Genomic DNA, 26,182 nt, shown 5'->3' with positions numbered 1-26,182 from the left:
AGCAAGGTGGTCTTTCAACTTTTAACAGTGGCAAAAATACTGTCAGATTTGTCCTTTCCTCTGTGTAGCAAATGACTGACTATGGGATTTTTCCTTTCAGGGAGGAAACGGCAACATGAATTCATAGATGATGAGTAGGATGCCAAAGCCAGAGATGACAGTGCTCTTGAAGAAATGCTGGGTAGAACAAAAAGGTAAAAGGAACAGCTAATTGAGTGCATTTCAGAGCCTGTGGGACTTTGTGGGGTACCTTTCCTCATGAGGCAAACGGCACACCCCCTCAAACTGGAGCTCAGTGTTCTGAATTCCCTCCTCCGTTTTGCATGAAGTCCCAGTGCCACCTCTCACTCCTGACCTGCTCTCTCTTTGCTCGGGTTTTCCCCAAAGTTGCATCATTCTGTGCCTAAAACCTGTGGGACTCATCCTTTCCACACTATACTTGCATGTGTGCGCTGGCAGGTGCTGCAGTTCTCCCTGCCCCACCAGCCCAGCAGTTACTCCACACCTCTGCTGCTGTGATTGTGCTGAGGGCAAAAACACAAATGAGAGCTGCCCTGGAGCAGTCCATTTGCAGCCAGTTTGTGCTCCAGACTCAGTCAGTGAGCCATGGCCTGCTCCTGCTGTGGCCATGCCCTGGGCAGGTGCACATGGCTGCAGTGTTGGGAGTGCTCTGCAAACAGGTGAATCTCTCTCTGCTGCTTTTATGCCTTTTACCACATTTTGTGATCATGCTGTTGGGATGCCCAGAGGAAACACTTCTTACTGGCTCTTTCATTCTGTGAAATTCTCTCTGTAATGGAGGTGTGATAGTCTACCTGGGGACTTGGGGAGGTAAGAGGCAGATTTAGTCATACCTGCAGAGCACCACGCAGTAGAAAGGCATTGTTACGCTCATCCAGTGGCAGCAGAAGTGGCTGAAGCAACTGATGAGGAGAAAGAAAATCTTCATTAGTCCTTGGGATATTTTCATGCTTGTTTGTGCAGGCTGACTTGAATCCCTCAAAAGTCAAAAGCAAATGTTCTCCTTGCAAGTGCTCCAGGTTTGCAGTGATAATTTTCCTGTTGCCCCTGCCTCTCATCTCTCTCCAGCAGCAGCTGTGTGGGACATAGGGTGTTTCTGGGGCAAGCAGAGGATGTTTTCAATACTGCTTAATGGGTTGATAAATATAAATAATAGTTTCTGCTGGGAGTGTTGTTTTCAAAACAGCAGTCAGGGAGGAATTCGCTGTAGTTCAGATGTTTGTGCCATTTGGCCACCAGAGCTCTTGGTCTGCTTGGAGCTTTCCAGCCAAAATGACAAGAGCCTGTCATGGACTGAGCTCTTTGCTCTGTCTGTGTTCAAAATATCCACTAAATATACTCTGAAACACTGATTGACTTTTTGGTATGGTCTAACTTGTACAAGCTGTCCTACAGTTCAAATCCATGATTATATAATTTTAGTTTAATAGCACCAGAGATGAGAATTTAAGGATACTTAAAATAGTAATTAGCAAGTTTCTGTTGTTGTCAATCCGTATTTTGGGAGATCTTATAGTTTTGTTAGTTGTTTTTCTGCATATGTGTATGTGAAGGCTGTTGATGTATTTTTCAACAATTTCCATAAACTTGGATGTGAATCTGTTATACTCGTTGGGTTTCAAAATTTTTCACCATCAGTCTGGAGAGCTTTGAGTCTATAAAACTGGAGAACAGCCAGTGCTGGCAGGACCTGTGTCCCTACAGGAGTTCTGGTTCCCTAGAGCCAGGTCATGTAGCCATTTTTTATTCCTCCTGGTCCCTGGCTGGGGCCCTGGCGCCCAGCCAGCACAGAGCAGTGGTGGCTGCAGCACCCACAAGGCCGGATGAGATGTGGAACAGGGAGGCTTTTCAATATTGGCTGCAGTTTTGAGAGCTCAATAGATGTCTTATTTTACTGCTCACGCTGCTAAACATTGGCTCAGGGCAGTTGCATGGTGCTGGTGCTTTAAGGTGGCCAGTGGCCACTAGCTGTGCTCAGCACTGCCGTTGCCAGCTCCAGCATTGCAACACGTGCTGTCCTCTCAGCAGTGGCTGGAAAGCTCCGAGAGGACCAAATTTGGCATCAGCACAATCATTTCAGCAGGCGTTGTGCTTCAGGCACTGCCAAGTCCTCCCTGCTTCTGCTTCCTTCCAGCACGTGGTATTTGGTGTGACCCTGGGGACAGACAGTAGCCTGCAGGGCTAGCTTGTGGATTTTTTAGTTTTTCCCTCAGTCGTGTCAGCACTCAGGTTTTCGGTTACAGGAGAGCAGTGGACAATACCTGTTGTGATCTGCCGGTTGTCCTGCAAACGCTGGCACTGGTGAGCACTGGCAGCAGTGGAAGGTGGTGTTGTCACCCCTCTGGTGACATGGGCTGACAGAGAGCTCTTGAGCAAGGGAGCCTGTCTAAGGGAGAGTCCTGTTTGGGGTCCTGTAGCCTCACTGCTGCAATTTCTCTTACTGAGGTGGAGGTTTTCAGAGCACCTGACTGTTGCTGTTTAGCCCACGTCTCACAAGCAGTCAGGAAAAGAATGTGAATCACTCTGTATCCTTTGATCTGAAAGTTCAGTGCTAGTCCTTTTCTGTAATTTCTTAGTCACTGTATTTGAAGCTTTTGCCTCAGAGTTGGAGGCAAGGCAGGAGGAGGAGATGCACTTAGAATTCCTCCAGCTTTGAAATATTTGATTTAAGATAGAATATTGCATGGACCCACCAAAGTGTTTTAACAAGGCTGTGCCTTGTATCAATGGCTGTTACTAGAAGTTGAGGCTCCAAGGTTTTCTGATTTTGTGTGTGGGATTTTATTTGGTTTGCTTTGGGTTTTTCCCCAAAAAATTGTGGATGTTTTTGAATAGTACCTGTTAGTTCCTCAGATGAGCTATGAACAACCTTTCACTGCAACCCTGGGCGTTTTAATCCAGATACTTGTTCTCAACAAACTTGCTATAAACCATACAAGTGCTTTTGTGGAGATAAATTTTGGTATCACTACTGAGAGCATAAACTGGAATTTTGATTGTGAAAATTACTGGCAAAGTTTGGTCATGTGGAGCAGGTTTTACAGTGTGTGTGACAGGATGATAGACATAAGTACAGATCCAAGAGAAGATCCTGGGTTCCTGTAAATATTCAGGTGAAGTTATGCTAACTTACTGTACATTGTTTCCCTAGTAGAGATGGCCCTTTAGATAAATGTTAAATAAACATTAAATACAGACTGACACTGTCAAAAGGAAGAGGCAGCTCACTTAACACTGAAAGTGGCACTTCATAGACGTTTTGCAATTTGTAGTTCAATAAAAAGGGTAATCTGTGTAGAAATATTCTGTGCTTGCCTATTCTGTCCTTGTCTGCCAGTGCTGACAGGATTGTGTTCCTGGTTTTACCTTCTTGGTGTCCCAGGCTGAAATACTTCATATTTCACACTCTGAGTTCTGTAAATAATTGACGTGCCTGTTTTAGCAACTGAGGATCAGCAGCAAATTGTATTATTGAGTAATAGGGGTTTTCTGCATTCTGTACTCCTTTTCATCTTAATTTTCACTTCACTAGTGAGAATGGGGAACTGATTTACTCCACTTCAGGAGAAAAAGTATTATTGTACTGGTATTACTGTTCCAGTCCTTCAGGGGAGGAAGTTCAGGGGAAAGTCAGAACACAAAAATGAACACATCTCAATGAAAACGAGTTATTTCTGTATATTTTCTGCAGCTACTCTTTGGATATATTTCTCATTTCATGCAACTCTCATGGGTCACATGGAAAAGAATAGTCTTAAAGGTTAGATGAGGTTTAGGCAGACCTAGAAAGAAGATGCTCTTTGGCTAAAACTAGTGAGAAAATATTAAACCAATCATTTTTGCTTATAAGAACTGTTGTGTACCCTTGCTGACAGAGCAGAAGGGTTTGTGTGATAGGGCACAGTTGCACCACCCCAAGAGAACTGGAGCAGCTGCTCTGCCATGGTGCCACTGGGAGCAAAGCACAAGTGACTCTAGTTTGTAACACTGGGATTACTCTTCCATTTGGTTTACCTATTCATAAATAATGATAGGAAAAGTCAGGGAAGTTCCTTCTCATTGTGAATTTATAACATGGCAGAGCCTAATCGGGATGGAGTCCTTTAAAGATTTGGGATAATGCTTTCAGCAGTGATGCTTTTTAATTGAAAGCTTGAGTGCTCTGTGTGTTAATGATGCTCCCTGAGGGAATCACAGGACAGACTTGACTCAGAATGCCAGGATGGGTTTTTGGGCAAAGGGCAGCGTGGGGGCAGTGCCGTCTGAGGAAACTGATTCAGGTAAATTTGAATTTGCCTCTGGCTTCTAGTTCTGGAATCCATATGACTTTGAGCACCTTCTGCCTCTGTTACCATCACCAGTTCTACTTCCTTTGGTTCTCCCGTTCTTCCTTTGTTGTCTTCCATTACTCATTCTTCTGTTCTCAGTGCCTGAGGCTGACACTTTAATACCTTGGTGACTGGTTTGGCTCCCAGATCCCTATTTATTCAGTTAATGCAGACAGCAGTCCAGTTCTAGAGGAGTTGGAAAATATACTTGTTTAAAAGCAGGAACACAGCTTTAGTAGTATAACTTTAGAGATCTTAAACATCCTTCCCCATTTGTTCCAGCTTGGCTAGAGGTCCAGTTCCAGACTTACTCGTGCTGAGGTGAGAGCTGTGCATCCACTGCAGAGCCAACACTGCATGATGGCTTCTGGCACTGAGAGTTTGCAGGGTTTATACTTTCTCCCTGGGAAGAAGGGTTAGGATGTGGAGCAAACCATTCCCAGAGAGCAGGCATGCTGTACAGCTTGTTACAGGAGGATGACAGCTTAAAAAGATATTAAAAAACTAATCCTTCCATGACCCTCATTGAAGACTGCACTAAAATTCCAGCTGAGGAGGCCACGCATGACAATCATATTCCCTCCTTACAGAACAACTCGATTGTCGTATTAGAAAAGAAAGCAAAGAGAAATGTCCTGGATGTAGTGTAGGAAATTGTCTTTACTAAATCTAACCTAGCATTTATGAGCACTGTATATATTATTTGATTTTGCCAGAGTTACATAAACATGGGAGAAAATTGTTAATGTAAGTTGACTACCAGAATAAATCACAGCCTAATTATTCTTTTTTTCCCTGGCTAAAATTAGAATTTGATATAGTGGTCAATAGACATTTTCTTTAATTTTTGAGACATAATTTCTAATAGCTAATCCAAATGAATTGGAGAAAGTTGCTGCAGAATTGAAAAAATAAATTATCTGAATTTTATGGTGACTTACTGGTAAATCCCCTTAGTTGGAAGCTTTAATTTACCTCATATTTCATTTTTTTCTCCTCTAACTGGCTTATGGGTGTATATTAGGGCAAAATGATTGTTACTTTCTTAGTGCCACTGTGGTGCTGGGAGCAAAGTGAAGGCAGACCCCAGGCTGTCTCACAGGGAGCAAAGGGCTGCAGGGACAGTGTGTAGGGCATGGTGGGACACTTGCTCCCTGGCATTGTTACCTGCAGCAAAGGCTGGCAGCTGTGTCAGTCCTTCTGGAGCTGTGTGACTGTACTGGAATGACTGAGGCTCCAGCATTGCAACCCCACAGGAGTCCCATCTGGAGCTGGTGCCCCTGTAGAGCAACTGCATTGCTGGTCCTGTTCTTGGTTAAACAGGTAAATGCTGTGTTTTGTGTTGAGGCTACTGATTTAAATATCCACAAACTCTTTATGGGTCTTTGCACAGCAAAACCAGCTTTCCTCAAAGAGTCTGTTAAAGGGGCTGGGACTTTGGAGTTGTACTTAATTTTAGCCAGAGGTGTATTTCCTGTAGTCAGCAGAATTTAACTAGAGGTGATTTGATTGTAGTCTTTCTTTGTATTTCTGAGGGAAACAAATGGGCTCAGAACTGCAGAAGGAATGGAGAGAATGATGGATCCAAAGCCCATTGTGTAGAACGTGATTGAGCTCGACCTCCTGCCAGGGGAATATGCACTTTTGTCCATTCTGAGTCCAGTATTCTTAGTTCCTGGTAATGTATATTCTCTTCAACTTTCCCATATAATATTAGACAAGCTACTTAGAAGGTGGAGTGTTAGGTGGAGTATACTTCTTAGGAGAAGCTTTTGAAAGAAGTGCATGTTTTGGAATATTTACCTGTTTTTACTAAACCTAGGAATTGGCAGTTGTACATCACAAATGCAGTGACATGTTTTAAGAGTGGGTTTGTCTACACACATTGTCTGGGTTAAGTCTTGGGTTTATTTCTAGAATGACACCTAGAAGAAACACCTTTGGATTCTGTATGTGGAGAAAGTAAAAAGGGCAAAAGCATTTCATTCCTATCATGTGAGGTTTTTCTGATCATCTCTTCTCACACTTCTGAGAGTATTTTTGTGAAAACACTTGGCATTCCTTGCTTCTAAATCATGAAGTAACTTTGTGCAAACAATTCACAAGAAATGGGGTTCCAACATTGTCATTATGGCTATTAAACCTGTCTGAACTGTTTTCCTTTGTGCTGCTTGCCATAGCAACGGTGATGTGGTGAATATCCATAACAGGATATTTGAATACATTCTTAACAGTTTTACTTTTGCATATAGCTCAGTATCATCACCAAATCATCCCATTAACCCAATTAACCAAGCCAGACCCACATCTGCCACAGATTGATAATTAAGAATTTTAAAAGAACTTGGTATTCCACCTTCATTTTAATGAAACCAACCCAGACACCAATCACCAGCATAGCAGTGGCTTTTATCAGTGTGCTGATAAAAATTATTCATGATTCAGATTGCACAAACTCCTGGCCATCTCTCTAGCCGCTTATCAGCTGGAGGTTGCTCTGTGCGGGTGCCCCTGGAAAGGTAAGAGCAAGCAAGTTTATCCCACACCATCCATGCATGGAGTCCTGTGCAGTTCAGTACCTCTGTGCCTTAATAGCAATTGGACTGAGTTTTAAACAGCGGGAGCTTGGAAATTTCAAAGATACCAGCAGCACTTCAATTCAAATGGCTTCTTTCTTATCATTTTATTGCACAGGAATTAAATGTAAATATTTGGGGCTTTGCTGGCATGCTGGATGAAAAAAATCCCCGTTTAGTATCTCTGGTATTATACAGGTCACACTGCTGTAGTAACCTGTGCGTACAGAATCACACCTAACATTATTAGATAGAATTATCTAGAATTAGATAATTTCAGGTGTGGGAGATTCAGTTCACTAGGGGTTTGTATCTCCTGGTAGAAAACCTCATGTTGAGGAGGAGAAAGAGTTCATTAGCTAGATGGAGTAGAGTTCATACACTGCTTCAGTAACCCCTTAAAAATGCTTTATTCATCCTAATCCACACAAAATTTCATTCTTTACAGACCAGGAAGGATCTAGAAAGCCAGGCAGTGCTCTCAAAGACACATGATAGAGCAGATAACTCTGCTGTGTTAGTCCTGGCAGCAGAGCTGTTCCCAACTAGTACAGCAGCACTTCTGTGTTCTCAGGCTATGCAGGCCAGGAGAAGGCAGGCAGTGTCCTGAAAAACCTTGTCCCTCAGAGCATGGACCTTGTTGCTTTAATGAGCCATAGAAGTGCAGAAGGAACTGCTCAAGCCTTGGAGGGAAGAGACATATGTACACTCGTGTGTGCGCACAGAGCTGACTTGGCATTTCATTTAGTTTGTGGGTGATGTCAGAGTGATGTGACCCATGTTACCCCATGGTTACCTGTCCAAAGGGTGTCAGTGAATACTGCAGCGAGGGTTGTGACTGGAATGAATGGTTGTGCCAGTTACCCTGGCAAGAGCAGGAAAGCTGTTTGTGGCAACAATTGCTGTGTGTTTGCAGGGAGCAGCCTGAGTTCCTGCCACAAGCATGGGGGTGGTTCAAAACAAACCAAACAGCTCTCCAGCATCCCTGTGTTTGGTACCAGAAGGAGGAGCTGTGTCAGAGAAGCTGTGTTGGTCCCATCATTTCTCTCATCTCTTTTCATTACTTGGTTTTGCCTGGATACTCACATGGAAATTCAAGCTGCCTGAGAATGCCAGCCTGACGTTACAGGGGCTGGAGGTGAGCTGGCCCAGGGCAGAAGCACTGTGGGCTCTGCTCCTTGGCTATGCCAGGTGCCCATTTCTTTCTGAAGAAGAGGGGGCAAGGCAGGTTTGTCCATAGGGGCTCCAGCACCTGCCACCCTGAGGGGAGCTCTGGGGAGGAATTCAGCATGGACTGGCCCTCCACACCTCCATGAGGCATCAACCAAAGGTCTGTGATTTGTATCAGGAGGTTGTTTCCTGTCCCTCGGCACCCTCTGTTAGTCTAATACTATCTTGTGCTGTAATGCAAACTATGAATTACAACAACTGTAAGGCTATCTCATGTCTCTGCTAAGCATATGGAAGAATAACCAAGGAGTGACATAAATTCCCTACAATTCATCAAGAAAATGGTAGCTCTTTGCCCATGTGGCAACTGCAAAAGTTTTCCTTTCCAGCATATTTTGAAGTGCTGAAGGAAACAACTGTCTTAGCTGATCCTGTGGCTGCATTAGTATTTGTGGGTATTTATAGGACACTGTACCAGATGAGCTTTCTGACCGTCGGGAGTGAGCCTGTCATTCTGAAGCCTCTTCATCAATGTGCCTTTCACGCTCCACGAGATTAGCAGCTGCTGAAAATAGGAAAAAGGAATTTTCCTTTCTTCTGTCTTAGAAGAGGCCCATCACACCATCCTCCTTTCGTCTGGGCTCAGAAACAGCTTCGGTCCTTAGCAAAGCCAAAGCACCAACAGGTCTTTTTAAAGAAGTTCTGTTCCCAGGAGGATCTAAGAGAAAATATCCTTTTTGTGTGTTTAGTCACACACATCAAAGGAAACAACCGTTGCAGTCTTGGTTTGCATTGTGCAAGCATTAGCTGTGGTCCAGTTCCACAGGGCTCTGCTCGAGGAGGCTGAAGTGCCTGTGCTCATCAAGCTTTGAGGAGATGGGACAGACTCAGCCAGGCCAAAAATTCCACTCCTTGGAGCACGTCAGTTTTGGGAAGGACAGAGCGACTTCTTTGATGTCGTGGGAAGCCCCTTCACAACCCCCCTGGCCCTGTGCAGTGTGTGCTGAGTGGGATCTGTGACACTGTTTCACAAACCGTGTCCGAGGGATGGGCAGGACTCTCTCAAACCTTTATCATCTCCTTGGCCACCGTAACTTGGTTCTCTCCACAAATCACAAATCTTCATCTCCCTGTACCGTGCCAAGAACGCCTGTTTCACCCGAGCATCGTGCTCTGCACCCCGGAACGCTGCGGCTGTGGAAAAGGGCCTACAGCACCCCGAATATTCAGCAGTACTGAAAAATAGGGAAACAACCTTTGCAGCCTCGGGGCCGCCGGTCAGGGCAGGGAAACAGCACCGGCTTCGTCTGCCACACAGAGAGGAGGTAGAGCCCGGGAGCTGCTCTCCGCCCGAAGGGTTCTTCTCTGCTCTAGGGGCTCGGCATCTCCGTCCCTCCCGGAAGCGCTGGGACCAGCCCAGCAGGGCAGACGCTCTGGCCGGGACACGCCGGTTCGGCACCGCGTTATTGGGCGGTGACAAACGCGGGTCGCAGGTGGCGCCTCTCACAAAACAGCCCCGGGGTGTCCCGGCGGGGGTAATTTCGCGCTCTCGGTGTAGCCTCGGCTCCGGTGCTCGGGGCGGGGCGGCCCCGCCGGGCGGGGACTGGCGGCCGCGCCAATCGCCGCCTTTGTTTGGGGTCACCGGGCGCGGAGGGGGCGGTTCTCGCCGGTGCCGCGCGCATCCAGTGGGCGGGGCCGGGGCCGCGGCCGGGCCGCCCGCGCCATTGGTGCCGCGTGCCGTCATTCTGCCGGACGGCGCGGCTGGTTGGCCGCCGGCGCGCGCGGTGCCGTGCGTCAGCCGCTTAGTCCCGTCTCCCCCGCGGGACGATTGGCTCCGGCGGCTGTCAGTTACGCGCGCTCGGCCCTCCAATGGCTGCTGCGGCCGTCGATCACGCGTTCTGTCCTGCCCCCGCTGGCCCGCCCAGCGCCTCCTCTGAATGGCTGAGACGCGTGCCACTGAAGAGCTGCCGCACTGCCATTGGTGGGGCGCAGTGTCCATCGCGCCCATCCCCTCCGGGGACCCGCCCCCGTCCTGCCACGATTGGGCGTCGGGAATGTCAGTGTGGCGGACTGACCAATGGGCGGCCCGGGGCGTGCGCGGTGCGCGCGGGGCGGCCGGGCCGGCGGCGGCGCGGGAGGAGGCGGCGCGCGCCTGGTCCCGGTCGCGAGGAGGCGGAGGAGGATGTGGCGCGCGGAGGGGAAATGGCCGCCGAAAACAAGCCGGAAGGTGAGAACGCGGCCGGGCCGCCCCCGCCCGGCGTCGGGCCCCGCGCCGGGCCTGCCCGCCGGGCCGCCCCCGCCCCCCGCCACGGCCCCGCCGCGGGGCGGTGGCGGCGGCACAGGCCGGGCCGCGCGACGCGAAGTTTGCCGCGGCGGCGGCGCCCCCGCGGGGCCGGGCCGGGCCGGCGGGCGGGCGGGCCATGTGCGGCAGGAAGGCCGCGTGGCGCGGGGGCCGCGGCGGCCGGGCCGGGCCGGGCACGGTCCCGCCTCCCGCCGCCTGCCGGCACGTGCCCGCCCGCCGCCAACATGGAGGCCCCGGCGGCGCGGCCGGCGCGGGGCCGCCGCTCGCCACGGCCGGGCCGGGCCGCCCCCGCCACCCCCCCGCGGTGGCGGCGCACGTGCCTCGCGGGCGCGCGCCCGTTGGAAGCTGGGTGGCCTTGGCCACGGCCCCGCCAGACCGGGGCCTCCGCGCTGCGGGCGGGCCGGGGGCGGGCGGAGCGGCAGGCGCGAAGGTGAGCGCGGCGCGGGCCCGGCCCCGCTGGGGGCCCCGGGGCGCCCGACTGAGGCCGAAAGTTGCCGGAGCGGAGGGAGCGGGGCCGGCGCGTCCGCAAGGGGGAAGCGCCGCTCCGCCGCCGCTCCTGCCCCCGGCCCCGCGGGAGCGGGGCCGTGGCCCGGGTTCAGCGAGAGGCGGGTTGGATATTTCGCGTTATTTGAGATAAGTTTGCCCCGGCCGGCTCGGGCAGCGGTGCTAGCACCCCGCCGGCCGAGTGGTCACGGCCGGTACCGGTGTCGGCGCCTCCATCTTACAGGGGCGGTAGGAGTGTGCAGAGGGCAGTTCACATCCCCTTCCTAAATCTAGTTGAATATGCCAACACCCCAGGGATTGACCTGGTTGTAGTTGGGCACCTCAAGGAACGGTGTTTAGTAGTAAGTAATAGGGTTGTTTTTTTTTTTTTTCTTTATCTGCCACAGCAGATGTACATCCTTGCCTGGAACCCATTTATATTCTTTACTGAGAAACCCCTTCATAGAATACAAGGGTTCTTATCCCACCTTTTGTCTGGATTTTTTTCTCGGATTGCTTTGGGAATTTATTTTTTTGCATTGTTTCTTGGCAGCTCTAGAGCCCCTCTGGGCATAGGTTTGAGTTTTGATTGCGCCGTGAAATTCAAAGGCTCTGCAAAAATCTAAAATTTAAGTAGTAGAGGTGATTTTGAGTGTTGTTGGCTTCATCTTTTACTAATCTCTTTGATGCTCCCAAATCCATTAGTTCGATCTTTCCTTTGGTCTGGAAAACGTCGGGCTTCATTCTTTTCTCACTTGCGTTGAAGTACATGATTAACTGCACTGAAGCAGTGAAATGCCACCTGGCTAACAGGGGTGTGTGCGAGGAGAGAGCGAGCGTTCACCTGGACTTCCTGGCTCAGGTTGTGACGTTTTGGTTCTCTTGGGGGTGACAGTATTGTCACCAAGGTACCGTCGGGTTCGATTCACTTTTCGGGCTTCCTGTGCCAACGTATGATGGATTTTTCCTCTGTAAAGCCCAGGATTCGGTGTGCTCAGCCCTGTGAGGCTGCGGCTCTACGGACCAGGCAGGTCAGTGTTCTCTGACTGGGGACGTAACTTGTCCTTTCCGCTTGATATTTACTGCAACTTTTGTCGTGTTTGGTCTTGGTAACTGGTTTCAGGGGGCGGGTGAGGTGTGTCTTTGCTGAGGAGATGGCTAGGCAGCCGTGTTTGCTCTCGAGTAGGGCTGTGCAGGAGCTGCCAGCGAGGCGCCGGCGGTGCCCGGCGCTGCCGTCCGGCGTCTCCGCTGGCTGGGCCGGCGCTGTCTCTGCTCTGTGCCCGTGCAGAGCACGGCAGCGTCGCGGAGGTGGGAGCGGAGCAACCCCGGCTCGCCACCGGCGCCCGGGCTGTTGTCGTACGAAGTCACAGAGCTGCTCCCCCGCTGACCTACTTTTGCGGTGGATTTTCAAGGAGACGGCATATAAACCATTCATTCCTTAAGCTTAAACTCCACCTGTCAGAAACTTAAATGGGAATGCTAAAGGCGTAATTGAAGCAGAGTGTTTCACCAGTAGTGCAGGTGCTGGAGGAGAGAGCACAAGTTGCTTTAGATTTTAGTTACTTCAATGAGTTAAAAGCGGATGTAAATGGCAGCTCACGGGCCGGCTGCGGAGCAGCGCTGCTTTCATTGGGGAGCCGCCTGCTCCATCCCCTCAGCCTGGTGCAGCAGCGGTGAGCCTCTGAGCAGCAGCACACGGCTCTGCAGACCTGCCTGGCCTTGGAGCTCCCTGCCGAGCTGCTGTCGGGGCTTCTTGTGCCCCCCCAAGCAGCAGGAGATCCCCAGCGGGAGTTGAGGTTTGGAATGAGGCTGGCGCCGCTGTCCCCTGGCTGCAGGAGAGAGTTCCATGGCTTGGAGAACTCGGGTGAGTTTCCTCTTTACTGGTTTCCTCGGGCAGGATGAGGCTGGTTTAGTGACCCAGCGGCTCTTGCCATCCTGCAGCAGAGGGTTTGTGGGTTTTGTAGTTCCTGCTGTGTTTTGTGCATCTGAGCTGAGCTGGGAGGACTGACCCTTGCCGGTGCCATTTTGGCAGCTGTGACAGTTCTGAACTTGATCAGAGGGTGCTAAGGGGGGTGTCCTTTTAGAAACTTTCTTTTTCTGATTTAAAGTTCAAAAGGGGAAGAATGTACATGGACAGCCTTTTTGTGTTCTCACAGCCAGGTACCTCTAACCAAGAGCTTTGCAGAGAGTAGTGTCCGTGTGTTTTGTGCTTGCTGGCGCAGGGGCGCAGAATTTTGTTGTGCGCTGAGTTTGGTTGTGTGCGGTTGTTGAATTTTCTGTCTGTTAGTTGAGACAGGATCATAGGTGGGATGGCAGCAGGAGGTGGTGTTTCTCCCTGCAGCTCCTGAGCTGAGGGTGCTGGTGGCGTGGGCTGATTAAAGAGGGTAAGTGGAGCCTCAGATGTTACTGGCTTTGGAGGGGCTATTTGGGGAGCAACAGTCTTTTGAAAACAAAACATCCCCGATTTGGTTGTTAAACAGCAAATATTTACTTCCCTCTGCAGAAGTGTTACTTAAGGTTTTATTACTTAAACAAATCTGAACTTACAGTGTGCTGATGGCCGGGGTTGTGTGCTGCAGGATCGGACTGTCGTGGAGAGGAGGCAGAATTTGATGCTCAGCTCAGTCCACTCTTTGCCCAAGAATTTTTGCTGAATCTCAGTGTTGGGATTTTACCAAAATTTCTGTTGTCAGAATTGAAGGCAAACTGGTCTCCTGGTGAAGTTTCTAGACCCTCTTTGTGGGCTGTCAGCCAGCAGGACAGGTTCAGTGAGTGGGCTTCATTCCTTTTTTCAAACATTAGGAACAATATGTTTGTGAGGTCAGTTTTTTGAGTACTTTTGGTATTATGGTAGTGCTATTCCCGACATAAGGCTTAAGGCTTATTTAAAACTCTGTTTTTAAAATTTAATTCTACATCTTTTTTTGTTAATGATTTTCACTATTACTTTGGTTTAACGGTTTTTTTGTTTATTTGTGTCAATTTTAAAACTACATATGTAGGAAACCTTCCTGGTGATGAATTAACTTAGATTTCATTTTCTGTATCAGAAAATGATGTAGTGAAACAATGACGTAGAAGTATGGTTGAAACAGATACCTTTGAATTTAGTGTTTAGAGATTCAGTGCTGACCTTGCATTACTAGTGGTCTTAAATGGCTCTTATAAAGACCTCCTTACAAAGGTGGATGTTGTGGGAGGAAGGGGCAGTATCCTCCCTCTATCCAGATAGCCTTCAGAAAAAGGCAGCTGGAATATGACCTTCCTTTTTCAATGTCCCTCTGCTTCAGTAAGCCACGTGCCTGAAGGGAAAAAGCCCCCAACCAACAAACCCAAATATTGCCAGGGAGTGAAGCAAGGCTGGGTGGAGTGCTTGTGGAATAGTGGTCTGGTTAGTTGAAATGTAGTGCTTACAGCAGCTTCCTGAAGCTTCGGTGTTGTGCTTCCACACCTTGCTGAGTTTTTGCTTTGTAGTTTCCTCCCCTTACTTTGTGTCCTGTTTTCACCTTCCTTGACTCCTGGCAGCCTTGTGGTGTTAGCGCTGGATTAAACCCTGTGGGTTTGGAAAGTCAGGTTTGCCTGTCTTAGCCCCAGTCTTTTGGGGTACAGCACCTACCCTATTCCCAGGGCAATGCTGAAGGGCCACTCTGTGCTGAGTAGTGGACATGGCCCTGAGTGAACAAGAGTAAACTCTCCTCTCAGTGGACATGGAGTGCTTGCTGTCCTTCTGCCCATATCACACACTTTGGTTCAGGAGGCTAGGTTTTTCCAGCCAGCTCTCCAGGTGGATTTCCAAACTCAAAGTCTTTGTGGTATGACAAGAAAGAAGTGAAAATATTTGTGACTGGTGGCTGCAAGCATGTAGGGTCAGAGTAAGTGACTACCCTGGCCTTAGCCAATACTTCAGGAAATGCGTTGTAATGGTGAGAACATCTGTAGTATTGGGAACTGAATAAAGAGATGGAGTTTTTTTGCTAGACCTGGCCAGTAATATCCACCAGTCCTTGGCTTCATTGCCATTGAATTTGATGATGTAATTTTAGTGAAAGCTAAAGGGTGAAGGAATTGAGAACATGTCTCAACCAAAGAGTTGATGGTGATGGTGAGCAATGGTTTCATCATTCTGGTGCACTTGTCAGATTTAACAGATGAGCAGTGAAAGTCAGGCATGAATATGAGGAACTGCAAGGAGAGGCTGAAGTGACTGCACTGTTTGAACACTCCCAAAGTTTACTTTTAGAGTAGGCTCTTATGCGCACCTTCTGACTGTAAAGGAGTTCTCCTCTTGTTCCATTAGCAAGTGTTTGTACCCTGCCTAGGGGGGAGAGGGAAAGAGGACCTCGTTTTGCTGATGAGGGACAGTAGACTTGGAAGTGTTGTTTAGCAGGGTGCTGAGCGTACAGCATGAGAAATAAACAGCTGATTGTGTCACCCAGCCCTCAGCCACTGTGTAGGCCTTCATTAGGGAAAATTTGGCTCTCAGCTCTTCCCCAAAATGCACCATTTGTAGTTTCACCTAATTGGTGTTCACACTGAATTTAGTTATAAAATGTCAAGAAACTTTCTCCTATGTGAAAAGGACAAAGGGACTTGAGAGTAGCACATTACTTGGGGGGAGAACTGGGCCAATGATGCACAACAGCAGCTTTAGCTATATTTTTGTTTCTTGTGGTTTTAGAATTGTTTGTAGAGTTTGCCATAGCAACAAAGTATTTATCACAAATATTTCAAGGCACTAAGGCTAGATTCGGTAACTTCTAGAGGAAAATTGTTTTGTTGCTCATTCTTCATACTGCCACCATTCCTGTGATTCCCTTCTCATCCTTTCTGGGCTTTTTCCTTCCTTGCTTATTCCATGCTGCAGTCATGGCCATACACATGCTGGTTGGTGTTAGCCTCTTGCTCCTCTTGTACATTTTTTACCTTTGCCTGAACTGCTTAGTCTTTCCTTGTGTCCTCCCCTGAGCCCCAGGCTGCATCCCATGCTGGAGGACTGGGAATGTATTTGCTCAGCCAGTGTCTGACTGAGTGCTGGCATCCAGCGGAGCCCTGCTGAGACAGCAGCACTGCAGAGCTGGACCTGGTTATCTTCTCTTAGCCACCCTTTATTGATATTTAGAAATCTGCTTTTGTTGCCAAGAGATTTACTACTGTAATCATACAAATATTTCTAGCAAACAGACCAAGAGCTGTTGCATTTGCTTCTGTTGCTGCTTGTTTATTGATGGAAGATGCCAGGATTGAAGTTTAACCGAGAGAAATAGCATGGCAGTTCTGCAGTTGTTTGGATCTGGAGTCATTCTTTGCATTTATTTCTTCCAGATGGAGTTTGTTGGATTTGTCTGTGTCTGGAGATCAGCAAGTGACTGGGTGACTATGGTGGCCTCTGTGCACTCTTTTTTTGGTTCCACTTGTGCACTGTAGGGCTGCAATTCTGCCCCCTGATTGGTTGGTCAGTGGTGGTGGGATCAGCTGGATGCCTGCCCCTTTCCCAAATAAGGATGATATTGGGATTTTAGTAAAAACTGTTTTGTACTAAAGTGCCCATTTGTAATGTTTAAAAACCTCTTCCCTCTCTTGAGGTATAGTTAAGGAGATGGCCAGCCCTAAGTTATTATTTCATAATTATAGGTTTATAAAACTTATGTTTGTGAGTTTATAGCTTACTTGTGTTATTTATTTCCAGTATGGACCTGTCTTCAGATCAGTAGCTGATCAACATCCTTTTGGCGATTTCTTTATTTTCCAATTACATGTTATATAGGAAAACTGTGGTAGTTAACGGGGCTGCAGATCTAAATTCACCTCTTGGATCGCCAAAGATTTAAGAACCAGTTAAAGAAAAAGGGGTAGGGGGTTGTTTGGAGAGTGGGGGTAGAGCACAGACTCTCTGTGATTTGCTGTTGTGCACTTTAAAGTTTTATGGCCCATGGTACATCCCTTGGGAGGATAAAGTGCAAGGAGCATGAAGAAACCCATAAAATGACGAAGGGTTTATGTGGTATAATTAATGTGGAACTTTCCATGAACTTTATAATACTTACACTTTCTTAATTCTACATGAGTTTCTGGTTTGCTAATAAGTAATATTGGAGATTGCTAATGGAACTTAAATTTCGCATTTTCATCCTGAATTATAACAGGACACATTGTAGGCTGCTATATTTTAGTCTGTAGCTTCCTTACTTGAGTTCTCAGCTGTGGCTGTGCCTGCCTTGGGAAACATTTTTGAGCTGTGGCCAGCTCTGCACTAAAAACCCCCGTGTTGATAGAGCTTTACTGGCAAATCCTCCCCGTGCCAGTGTGGCCCTTCTTGCACAGATGCTTGTTATTGACACTGGATGGATTTGCAGATCTTGGTGTTGTTAGTCGCACCCGTAGCAAAAATAAACGAGGAGAAAGTTCAAGTAAAAATCTGGATTTGCACAATAAAACCAAATCAGTGCTGGGAAGTTGCAGCTCCTGTTTTTAGCTACTGAGGAAATTTTCATTGGGGATAAATGGAGGAGTTTGCCTGCTGGGTGCTCTGCCTGTGCTGCTGGATGAACGGGGCTGCAGATCAATGTGGACCCTTGTCTGCCTTCACCAGGAGCCCCTGTGGTGGTTGATGGGCTTGTCAGCTGCACTAGAATGGCAGATGTGATTCAAGCCAAGGGATAGCGTTGGGAGGCGGGGGTTGCTTCACTTCCCTAAATATGTCATGGTGTTATTTGTGAGGAACAGGACCAGGAAAGTGGTGGTTCATTTGGAAGAATGGGAACTCTAGTTCCACCAGTACCCTCAGTGCCACTGGGTGAGCAATCCTCCTTTCCTCTCCTGTTCCCATCTTCCCTGGACTTTCTTCCCAGTAGGAATACATAGTGTGATTCCAGAAGGCTGAGAGGCAAGTTTGAAGGAAAATGTGTGTACATCATTTGGAGCTATGGGTTCTTCACCCTCATTGCTGGTTGGCTGATTTAATCCTTTTCCAAGGTCAGACCTGATTTGGAGGTCACTGGATTTAGGATTTGCATCCCATACTGTGATGGTTGTGTTTTGTTCTGACCACACAGCTTGAGGAGTCCATGATGAAAAACTGGTTGGATTGAGGCAGGAGGCAGTTGTTTTTCACACAGGGGATTATTTTGGAGTGAGGAAATGCCATTGCTAAATGCAGAAAAGGGAGGCATCCATGAGATGTAGTCGTGTTACAGGATGGTGAGAATGACCTTCCATTGCTGTAATAACAGAAGGTGGGAGATGCTAACAACGGGAGTTGGAAGGTTTAGCGTCAGCAAGTTCTGACAACTTCTACCAAAACATTTTAAAGGGCTCTGTTATCCATAGGCACTTTCTGGATTAATAATACTGATAATTGATGACAATGGAAGAAAGTTAATAAAACGAGCTGAATAATTAGAGGTCTGCCAGCCCTGCAAAATAATGGAATGAGTGATAGAGGGCTTGACTGATACGGAGGTAAGGGGAAGTAATACAATTAATGTCAATTAAAATGTGCCCATGGAAAATAAGCTGATGAGATGTAACTGGGATGTAGTTTGGCTGATAAAAGCAATAATGTGTGCTGTAAAATACTTTGCGCCTTAATGAATTGAATGTAGAGCAGTGCAGTGTTTTGAATGAGAAATGGAAATGGTGTAAAATGAATGCAGGGAGTGTGAATTGAGTATTGGTTGCATTGGGTGGTGGATCTGGAAATGGCTGGGAGCTGCTGGCATGGCAGGCCTTGCCTGGCACTGGTCTTTACCACAGGCAAGTTGTGTTTTTGTGGATAACCCCAGGTATTGCAGCTTGGGTGTCTGTGAGGCTTGGAGTGGCCCAAGTGTAGGGAAATAGCAGTGACAATCATACGTGCAAAGCATTGGCTGGGGAACAGGATGTGGCCAAAAAGCCCTGTAGAGTCATGGTCTGAAATACTCAATATCCAAATAGAAATCCTGGTATGGCATACAGGAGAACACCCTCTCCATGATTCTTTAACAGTCCAGCAGAGATCGATCCTGCATGGCTGCTCCTTGCCCAGGAAGAAGTTGGGAAGTGGCAGCCCTGTTGATTTAATCTGACACAGTTGCACAGTAAAGTTCCCGGTAACTGAGGGAGCACACAGGACTCGTAAATTACAGAGCAGCTCACGTTTATCATACACATCGCTGCTTATCTTGTAAACTCATCTGCTGGGCTTGCACGAGCAGTTGATTTAACACCATGTATATTGTTGAACTTGACACATCCAAGAGTCTAATCAAGCTTTAAGAATACCAGGGATGTCTGGCTGCTGGTGTGAAGTCTCTACAATTCCTGAGTAATTTCTAAGAATGATCGTGAGCCAGGCTCTGTCGGGTTCACTGCAGGTCACAGGGAATGTCTGTGTTGTACGGAATTGCAGAGGAGTTTTATCATAGTGCTGGCATGTGTTTTATGACATAAAATGATTAGATGTGTAAAATGAAGTTAATATCCTTTTTCTGTACATTTCCAAATGGGAAATGACTATAAATTAATTTTGTAGGGTAAAATGCTAGTGAGTAACTGTACTGCTTGTGTACAAGCACTGCACAGGATCTGTCACGGGATGCATGAGGCTGGTGGAAGATAACAGAGATGTGGTGTGTTTGGAGGGAGAACTGATGAAGTTCTGCATTGTGGCTGATCTCTCTTATGCTGCTGCTCCAGTTCCCTTTCCTGTGGGGACTGATTTGGTTGATAAACACGTGCATTTTATGGGTGCTCTGATTCTTTTGATGGTGTTAGAGGGTGATAGACGTCTTTAAGGTGCTGCTGTTGGGACTGCTGTAGGCTGGTGTGGGATTGCAGGGCTTTTTGGGACTCAAGTCTTTTAAGGGGAATTCTACATATATAGCAATAAAAAACAATAATTTTGTATTATTTAGTATTTCTGCTTTTGAGACCTTTGGACATGGTGAGGTAGGAAACTTTCCATCCCTCTTCCTCACTCTTAAGTTGAAGAACTACATTTACTTTCTGAGCTGTGAATGGAAATAGAAGTATGCTGGGTTTGATCAGGTATGGGGTGTTTTCATTTTAAACGAACTAATAGACCTTGAGTAGCATTTCTGCTGCAACTTGACAAAATTATAGCAGTTGCTGGGTCTCAGTGCTTATTTACTTGCAAATCCTGTCAAGTGTGAACTTCATTTATGACTTTGCTGGCAGGTCGTGCTGCTTTGGTCACAGCTTCTACAGTGTTTTGTTGCTATTGCTTGTAAAATTTGCTACTGAGGAAAATAATGAGCTAAAATAGGCACAGGTAAGCACACACAGGTTCCTTATAACCAAATCCATCAAAGCTGTTCTAAAACTTTGCAACTAGAAAGAATTAAACTGTATTTACATTTCTGAAATAAAGTTACACTTTCAAGAGAAAGCTGCTATTTGTCTTATTGCCATGGCAAATTGTTCTTTTTGGACAGGGCAACTGGGGGGTTTCCAAGTCTTGTCCTCACTTGAGTCTCCTGGTTGCAACCACCCATTCTCCTGTGAATGTATGTACATTTTATGTCTCCTTCTTTTTTCTAGATGATCATGGGAACAGCAATGGCAGTCATGTAAAAATCTTTTTACCGAAGAAGCTGCTTGAATGTCTACCAAAATGTTCAAGTTTACCGAAAGAGAGGCACCGCTGGAACACTAACGAGGTAGTTAAATGTCTTACCTATTCTTAAATGTACCAGCTTACTTAATGGTTATGGATTGTTTTGTGAAAGCATGCCATGCAAGTTACAGGATATGAATTCCCTGGCTCTGGAACCTGTTCCATAAATAATAAGTCCGAGTACATGCTGAAAGTGAGCTTTAAGTGAGACTTGAAGGCAAATATGGGAGTTGACTTCTAGTACAGTAGGAGTCTATTGCTCATGTGTGTGTGACTTGTCTCAAAGTCAAATCTCAAAATGGTTTAAAATTGAATAGGTGTGTTTGTACTGATGAATAAATTTGAATTTGTGATGAATAAAGTTTACTGTACGTGAAGACTTCTGAACAGAAAAGCAGTGTGTGTTCTTTCCTGCCACTCAGGGTCCTGGGAAATAACCAGCTTACGTCTGTCTGAGTAATCTTGTTAAGAACAAGGGAAACAGAACTGGGTGTTTTTTACTGGAATCCAGTTACCTTGAGTATGCTGGTTCACAAATCACCTCTTACTGCATTATGGTTGGGGTAATTTAAATAAAAAAGAAGTATATAATATTCTGTGAGCAAGGTGAAGTTAAAGAACAACCTAGGTAGCTCTACAACTCCTAGGCTTTATATTCCTGCTGTGCAGCTATGCTGAATGTCCCATAACAATACCCACACTGTGTAGTTTTAGTTTTTAGTAGCTCTGTCTTAGCATAGCTTTGCCATATTTATGAGAATCTCTTAATAATAGAGGCAATCTACTTGGAGAAATGACTGTAGAACTCCAGTTAGTATCTGCTTGTTGGGAGCTGTCTGGTCCTGTTCCTCTGATCCCTCGTTTGTAGATCTAAACTTGTTAACAGAACCTGTGCTCATGAGTTTAACACCTGCAAGTGGCAGCTGAGTGCAGGATCAAACACGGCTCACTTGTGTGTGTGTGTTTGCTGAGCGTAGAATCAATCACAGAGCAGTGACTGTGTGTATTTTTCAAAATTGGAGTCCTTATGTCTCTTCTGTTTGGTGTCTGGAAGTTAAAATCAGGTATCTATTTTTAACGTACCCAGTACTGTGATGGAATGAATTGGGTCTTTGGGGCAGTTGCTGGCCTTGCCTTTTTTGTGTAGATGTTTTTGTCTTGGGTCATTTGAATTGAAATGTAAGTTGTAGAAAAAGCAGGTTGCAGTTTATTGTGTTTGTACTAATGGGGACAGGGCATGGAACAGTGGCAATTCTTGTGGCTCTGATAGATGATGTTAGGACAGAATTGGGGGAAAGCAAGCTCTGCACAGGTTTGTGACAGAATTATGTTCTTCCCTCTTACTGAAAAGAGCTGCTGGGGGTGAGGTTTAATCATTTTCATATTGCTGCTGCCCCCAGTGCAGAACTTCGTGCACACACTTGCACACGTGGCTTTGGGCAGGATGGGTGCGTGGAGTTCCTATGGGTACAGGATATGGCAAAGTTCATTATGCAGCTGAAAACTGTTATTATTCATGAGCAGAAGCAGGAAAGTGCAGGTGCTTGGCATGGTGTATTAAGTTGGGAGGAGAATTTGGGAGCGTGGCTGTTCTCATAGGAGTCGTGTCAGTGTTTTGGGGAATGAGGAGTGAGCGCTCTGCCGGTGCTCGCCAGTGTATTCCTGGAGTGGCTTGTCTGCTGCTGTAATTCTGGATAGATTGTTTGCTGATAGACACAGGCCATCAGCTGGGACATTAAAACCAGACCCAGCCCCTGTCTGTGTTTTTGAATGTCAGATTCCTCTCTGTCATTTGTATCCCCTCTTCACAAATCTCTCACTGAGACTGTTCTGCCATGGGGATGTGGATGGAGCTGGGTCTGTCCATGGGTTGTAGCTTATGCTGACTCTTCCAGCCTGTGTGGTGTGGCTGGTGCAGTATCCCTCTTGCATGATTTAAATGAAAGAGCTTTTCTTGTGGCCAGAGAATTTTTGGCCCCATTAGCTCACAGGGGGGAAAAAAATAGAAAAACCCAGAGTCTTATGCCTAGATGAAGTCTTGGAAATTTGTGTTAATTATGGGGGAGGAAAGAGCTGAGCTTCCAGATTTTGTTGCCTTCCCCACCCCCAATCTGAAAGTTTAATTCTGTGCACTGTTATAAAACTTGAATTTTTCTTCGGGTATAATTGAATAATAATGTTGGGCTACATTCCTGAGGCATTCCTAGGGGAATAATTTTTTTCATCTGAGTACACAGGTGTTCTGCCTATGCTATTGAAGACAGAAGTTGTAAAGTAGAGAAGAAAAAGTTGTATTTTATACAGTGGTATTTCCAGAATTTTTGTACTGATTTCTGAATCCCTGGTCCTGTGTGTGATGTGCCTCCTGGACAGGGAGGTTTAGTAGTAGATGGAAAGAAATGAAATTCTTAAGCAACCTACAGATCTGAACGCTTGTGACAATGCTATCCTCCCTCAGGTGGTGTGTGTTGGGCAGTCCCAGGTGTTGAGTGAACTGCAGAGTGTGAGTGTAGCAGGCATTAGTGTGGGATTCATCCCCAGGGGTAGTGGGGGGGCCAAACCCCCAAATCCAGACTGCTAGGTATTCCCTTTTGTGCTCCTTTTCATGGGGATGGTTCAAGGAGACTTGAACACAGCTCTTGCCTGTCTGTTGTGGCCCTGAAGCTCAGCACACAGGTGTTCCCAGCCGTGGGGGTGGTGGGCAGCAGGATGGGCACGTGCAGGCGCTGGGCCTGGACTGCATCAGGTCCTTGGTGCTGCTGGTGCAGAGGTCAGAGAGCAGCCAGGGTAGAGCATCACCATGGGAACACTGCAGAGAGCTTTTTCTGAGCATTTACATCTGCAGCTTGAGAATGGACGTAAGATTTTACTCTGGATTGGATAGTTGGGGTGGAGAAACTGTGTCCTCGTGAGAGCTGGGTGGGCTATGGATGACTATACACGTAGTAAAATCACATGATGAGCAGCAAGAGAAATGGAGCACTTAAAAATGGTTCAAACATGTTATTGAGGTGCTTGCTTTCCATCGGATCATGCATTTGCTACTTGAAATGTTTGATGGAAATCCATTTCCATACCAAAAAGTCATCTTGTCTTAAATCAAGTTTATAGCGGTTTTATATTTCCTACTGAAGGAAGTGTTCCTTCTAATTCAATTTTTTTTACCAGAGATAGAAAATCTTAAGTTAAGCCTAGCAATTTAATTACAGATTTACATTTTTGAAATGCCTGTAAAGGTGCATTGTGCTTATTTCTCCGGTTCTGGGAGAGGATAGAGATGGGGCTTTCATATGATTTCTCACATTAAGACAAATGAGTTAGTTGCCAGAAAGTTCTGCAGTGCTTTGTGCTTGTGAGGGAGTTCCTCACTGTAAGGGTTTAGTTGTTCACTGTGAGCCATTTTAGGGTTTGTGAAATGCAGATCCAGTTTAGTTTCTGTGAGTGGATGGAGCAAGGGCTTCTGGCTCGGTGCGCTGGCAGTGCGCCTTGAGTGAGAATTTTGGGAGCACTGGATCTCGGCTCCCTTCCATGGGAGTGGGGCTGGGCTCCCAAAGCAGGGCTGGACAGAGCCACACTCCAGGTGCCTCAGCTGAACTCCAGTGTCCCCTGACAGAGGTGATGAAGGTGGTGCCTCATTACCTGCTAGTTATTTGGGCAGCAAGATACATTGTCTGCAGGAGATGCATCCCACTGCTTTCTGTCTGGGAAGTGGGAGCTTCCTGGGGTGCTGGGGCTCAAGGATGTTGGAGTAACCTTGTCTCTGCACATCGCTTGCCAGGCGCTGGATTGCAGCTCTGAACAGAGATGCCATTTGTTAACAGTTGGCAGCCGCAGTCATTAATCATCCTTGTAAACACTTAATGACACGGTGCGAGATAGAAGAAAAAGTTAAACATTGGAAATGTAAAATGCTGTCTTGGGCTTTGGTTCCAACAGGATTCTCTATTTACAGTCTGTTGGGAGAAGCCCAGAACTTCCATGGTAGAAAAAGCCAGCAGCAATTGCTCCATGTGCTTAGGCTTGTCTTGAGGGGCATGGCAGAACTGCCGTGTTCTCTAGAGTCAACCAGAATCCAAATTTTGCAGATTCCAGGCTCCAGTACTGCTTGGGAAAGTATTCAGATAATGCAGTTATGAAAGTCTGTATTTGAGCATTATTTAGCATAGGAAAAAACCCTCTGCCTCTGCTGCCTTGGGGCCCAAGTCGCGTGTTCACTGACATCTCGATGTGCTCTGGCATTGCTTTGCTTGCATGACACTGACATTCTCCTTTTCACTTGACAACGAGCTATTTGCCATCTTTTCTCTAAAGCACAGAGAAGATCTTGAAGGTTTGGAGAATTGCCTGAGGGACGTGAGGGACCCAGACTGATAGGGGGAGTGAGTCTGGAGCCTTTGGGCTGGCTGTGATGCTCTGAGATGCTGGCAGGGAGGAAGTGAAAGCAATACGTCCCTGCTGCCTGGGCTGCCGGCAGCTGGGTGTCGGGCAGCTGGTCACCGCATGGCTCCTGTCGCCACGTGTTTGTTCATTGAAGCCCTGCTGTGCTACAGACCTAGCAGCACAGCTACTGCTACTCTTTTTTTTTTATTATTATTTTAATGTTTCTAAGTGCCTTTTAGAGTCGACTCTTACATCAGAAAACTTTAACCTCCTTGTTTTAAGGCTGCCTGGGATGGTGTGGTGTATTGTAACGCTGCACGGCATGTTCCAGTTCATTCCTTATTCACCAGACTAGCTGAATGTGTTACAAATTGTTGTGTTGTTGAGCAAGTGTATGGGACTGGTTTGTGTCACCAGCACAGTTGGAGCTGGGAAGGGTTGTTAGTCCTGGTCACCATGTCCCCTCAAGATGGCAAAACTTCGTGGAAAAGGAGCAGCGCTAAGTACAGTTCCCTGTGGACTCTGAAGTCCAGCATAATTTTTTTAATGCTTTACATCAATTAATTCAGATGTGTTGAGCTGGAGCGCAGCGTTCCCAAAGCCAGAGGCCACTGGCAGCTGTTGTGAGAGCCCTGTGCCTCCCAGGGCTTGGGATGTCCTTGTGGTCTGTGTCAGCTCTGGGGTTTCTCAAAAGCAATAAGAATATTGAATTTAGACTAATTGCCTGCTGCCCACGTGATCACAGTATAAAATACTCAGATGGTAATGGCAAGTGCTGTTACTAGAAGTGCTGTTGGTATCTGTTCCGCCTGATGATCCCCCGCTGGAGGACCAGCACGGAAGTGGTTGCAGACCACATAGCATCTCCTCCTGCCCCTGCTGAGCTGGGGACTGAGGCACCTTAGAGCAAGGGTTTGGGAATGATAGAGGATACCTTGTTGGGCAAAGTGTTTGCCAAGTGCTGGAGCAGCCAAGAATGTCCATGATATCCAAAGTGCCAGTGTTGATTCTCAGCCCTCATTTCAGTGGTGGTGGTCTGCGAGGTCCTGTGCCTCGGAGAGACCTGTCCCACCTGGCTTTGTCACCAGCCAGCTGCCAGCCGGTGGTACTGTGCATCCAGAGCTGCCCCTCCTCTTGGCCGCCAGCAGGAACGTGAGGAACCCCACTTGCTTTAAAGGAGAGTGAGCTTGCAAGTGAAATACAAGGGAAGCAGTGTGTGAGTGTGAGGAGAGCAGAGCAGAGTGTTCGTACACCTGACTGGGCTGTCTGACACGTGGGGGCGGCTCCTCCCGCTGCGCATGTGGTTGGG

The 26,182-nt window shown here is 47.2% G+C and overlaps 1 protein-coding gene across 1 annotated transcript in view; it reads left to right on the top strand.

Moving 5' to 3' along the window:
- The window catches only part of CAMTA1 (calmodulin binding transcription activator 1), a 239,814-nt gene that overhangs the window by 3,390 nt on the left and 210,242 nt on the right, over positions 1-26,182 (top strand). The window contains exons 2-3 of the mRNA XM_056508365.1: positions 101-194; positions 20,418-20,536. Of these exons, the coding sequence (XP_056364340.1) occupies positions 128-194; positions 20,418-20,536 (186 nt within the window). The 5' untranslated portion in view covers positions 101-127. The remainder of the gene's footprint in view (positions 1-100; positions 195-20,417; positions 20,537-26,182) is intronic.

The sequence above is a fragment of the Oenanthe melanoleuca genome, chromosome 21 (assembly GCF_029582105.1).
Source record: "Oenanthe melanoleuca isolate GR-GAL-2019-014 chromosome 21, OMel1.0, whole genome shotgun sequence".
Classification (NCBI taxonomy): domain Eukaryota; kingdom Metazoa; phylum Chordata; class Aves; order Passeriformes; family Muscicapidae; genus Oenanthe; species Oenanthe melanoleuca.
Note: the sequence above shows the minus strand (reverse complement) of the source record. Positions and strands in the feature narration are given on the sequence as shown.